This window comes from Poecilia formosa, unplaced genomic scaffold (assembly GCF_000485575.1).
Source record: "Poecilia formosa unplaced genomic scaffold, Poecilia_formosa-5.1.2 Scaffold1631, whole genome shotgun sequence".
NCBI classification, from domain to species: Eukaryota; Metazoa; Chordata; class Actinopteri; order Cyprinodontiformes; family Poeciliidae; genus Poecilia; species Poecilia formosa.
Genome location: NW_006801570.1, coordinates 2,477 through 5,640, shown reverse-complemented (window position 1 = coordinate 5,640; position 3,164 = coordinate 2,477). Strand labels below are relative to the sequence as shown.

The 3,164-nt window shown below is 42.6% G+C and overlaps 1 protein-coding gene across 1 annotated transcript; it reads right to left on the bottom strand.

The window, feature by feature from the left end:
• Positions 1–58: 58 nt before the first annotated feature.
• LOC103132946 (netrin receptor UNC5D-like) lies at positions 59–2,782 on the bottom strand. The gene is made up of 3 exons (XM_007544708.2): positions 2,657–2,782; positions 1,143–1,323; positions 59–382 (listed from the first exon to the last, which is right to left on the bottom strand). Exons 1-3 carry the CDS (start codon positions 2,780–2,782, stop codon positions 210–212), a joined length of 480 nt encoding a protein of 159 aa, XP_007544770.2. The 3' UTR covers positions 59–209.
• Between the last annotated feature and the right edge of the window lie 382 nt (positions 2,783–3,164).

Here is a 3,164-nt window from a genome sequence, read left to right as displayed (position 1 = left end):
ATCAACTCTGATTAGCTTGAAGTTCTTTAGTGAGGAAAAGTATCTTCACAACATGCTGGTACCACCACCATGCTTCCCTAAGAAATGCTCTGTGTTAGTTTTCCTCCACGCACACATTTTCCTCCAGTTTTGTGTTTTCTACTGACATGCCGCGGATCAAACCGTGCATCCCGACTTCAGTTCATCTTCGCTGAAAATCAGAAGTGGGACTAACTTGGGCAGAGCGCGTTGCAGGTGATCTTCTGCACGGACATGCCCTCGCAGAAAGCGCCTCCGTTCAGCGGCGCCGGGTTGGTGCAGGTCCTGGAGCGTTTCTGGACGCCCCGCCCACACGGCACGTTGCACGCCGACCACTCCGTCCACAGCGACCAGCCGCCATTCACTGGAGAAAGTTCCAGCAAAGTTAGAAAAGAAAAGAGAAGCAAAAGAAAAGAAAACAGTTGAGTGAGTGCAAAACAACACGTGCTCTTTTTCTCTTCAAGAACTCTGGCAAACTCTAAAGCTCTAATAAGGGTTGGAGCTATTAATGGTCCTGCGGGCTTAACGGCGGCACAGGGCAACAATGCATAACAGCGGGAGCAGATTGCTGGATATACGGCTCCCTTTTCCTTAATTGGCAGCTCAATGTTCTCTGCTCTTGTATTAAAATAAAGCCGTGGAGCTGTGCAAAGCAAAGAAAGCCATTAAGCAGAAATGCCATTTCTAAAAGCGACAGACTCAAACAGCTTGACAGGTTGGAATCGACCACTTAGCGCCGTGACTGAAGCCCTTTACTCTATGATCCCAGTTTATTACGTGTTGGGGAGCTAAATCTCGAGCAGCGCTTTGAAAGGGGGCCGAACTCGAGATTTCCGCAAGGCTTCAGGCAAGTAAATAATTAACAAGCAACACTCCCTTTAAATGAGATTAAGACACAGTGGCTTATTTCCTTTCATACAGCAGGCATTGATTTTAAATGAGAGGCAGTAAATTGACTCGTTGAATAATGCATTCGCTGGAATAAAGAGGAAACGGCGCTCTTCAGCTGAAGCCTCGAGATGGGATTCTTAATCACTGTTGCGTAAGGTTACGGGAAGCCAAACAAATTGATCTAATGTGCCGTGTAAACATTGTTTCGGTGCGACGGGTTGTTACGGCCGTACCGTAGACGATCACAGGCGCCGTGGCGCTGCGACGCTTCGCTACGATGTTGCTGGCCAGACACGTGTAGTTGGCCGAGTCGGACAAGCGCGCCTCGTTGATGATGAGGCCGTAGTCGTCCCGGGTGTCCACCTTGTCGTCGGTCAGTGAACTCACCAGCTTGTCGTTTTTCAGCCATTCCACCTGCAGGTTAAAAAACAAAACCAAAAACAAAAACATGCGAATGAGGTCAAATCGCGTCGCTTTTATGCACACAGTGTGACGTCCCCTCATCCTCTTCTAAATAATAAATGATGGATCACAACTAATGGAGCCTCCTGTATTATTCAGACTATTGAGTGATTTAACAGTCAAACATATAACAAGGCAGCAAGACAGAGGCTATTTATTTATTTTTTTATTTTTTACAAATTACAACTTCAGATCTGTTATAGTTTGTCTTGGAAACAAGTAAAAGAAATGTGCTGTCATGTCTTTTTTCAGTAGGATTTTATTTGTAAACACAAACAGAAGTGAATTCAGCAATTGAGGTAATTTTCTTTATGATTTATTTGCTCTTCTGAAGCTTTTCATGACCAGGTAAGTTGAGAACAAATTCAACAACGATCAAAATATCATGCAACAGAAAACAGGAGTGTGTCATAAAACAAACAAAGACCAATTCCAATCATATTCATACTGACTAAAACAGAGGTGTAAAAACGTGGCTCAGGGGCCATTCGTGGCCCTTGGACTTTTTTGTGGCCCCCAACTGCAGTTCAAGAATGATACAAATTCATTTATGACAATTTTTTTTTTATTTGTCATAAGTGCATAAAGTATTACTAACATCATTTTCTTACAATCTGAGCTATCCTTTTCACAAAGCACCCTTTTAAAATTATTTTCTTTTGTTCTTAATCATAATTTCTTTAAGAATACATTATTGTTCCTGTCTTCAAAGCGTCAAAAGAAAAATAAAACAACATGCATAAGGAAGTACTTCTGAACTACCAAAGACAGTTCCAAGACTTACTTGGCAGAAACTTAGCACACTTCAATAAAGAAGCAGAAAGTGTTAAAGAAAACTGACACAGCAGGAGGAAAAATAGAAGCGGGGAAGTCTGGAAAAACGTCTTCTGACACAAGAAGAGTGTGTAAAGGATTTCCTTGTAAAAGAGTGTTTAAAGCTGACTAAAGCTGGCTCCCAATGATAAACATTCTTAACCATTTCTATTTAAGTCTTTGACTTCTTTGGAGAATATTGTCAAAAACAAACAAACAAACAAAAACAGATGTTCAACAGACCTGAGTGGTCATGTTAAAACCTGAATAAGACAGAACAGGTAATGCTAGTCTGAAATAATTTTTCTACTGATATGGCAACATTTTATTTCTCTAATTGTTTTTCTAAGAAATAATGCAAACTGGGCCAGGGTTTGAAGAATCCTGATCCTATACGAGCTCCTCCCAGCTCTCTGACACTGATATCATGCTGGCTACCTCTGAAACATCACATAACTCATTCTCAGGTCACATCGACGTGAACACATCGCTCATGTTCAAGTCGTTGCAGGCAGAACTGCTGGTCAGCTGCGTTACAAGCCCTCCCCCTGCTGATTAGTCCCAGTGGGCGCAGCTCCACCACGATCTCCACCTCCATTAGGCAGTCAGGAGAAGCACTGGAACCAATTACCAGCACCTGAGAGGAAAACTAATTAGGAATTACAAACTTAGTGACGCTTTAGTGGTTTTAGCCTGGTAAGAGAGCTGCATCGCTGCACTTGCAAATTACATTTGTAGCATAGCAAAATGGGAAATGGTGATGGATTTAAAGGAAGTGCGCTGGCACTGTTTACAATGATCAACACTTTGTCTGGATGCAAATAGGAAGTGCTGGTGGGCATATGGAGACGGCACATATAGAAATGATGGACAGGAGAAATGACAGCCTGCAGGTATGCATTGTACTGGTAAAGGTATTGGGTTAACAGTCCGTATGATGGAATTTAAGAGTTCCAGTCACATCCTTGGCCATAGGTGTA

Coding starts and splice junctions, on each gene's coding strand:
- LOC103132946 (XM_007544708.2), bottom strand. CDS start 2,782: ATGGAGGTGGAGATCGTGGTGGAGCTGCGCCCACTGGGACTAATCAGC. Junction 1,324..2,656: donor AGCGATGTGTTCACGTCGAT/GTGACCTGAGAA, acceptor TTTAACCTGCAG/GTGGAATGGCTGAAAAACGA. Junction 383..1,142: donor GGCGCCTGTGATCGTCTACG/GTACGGCCGTAA, acceptor AACTTTCTCCAG/TGAATGGCGGCTGGTCGCTG.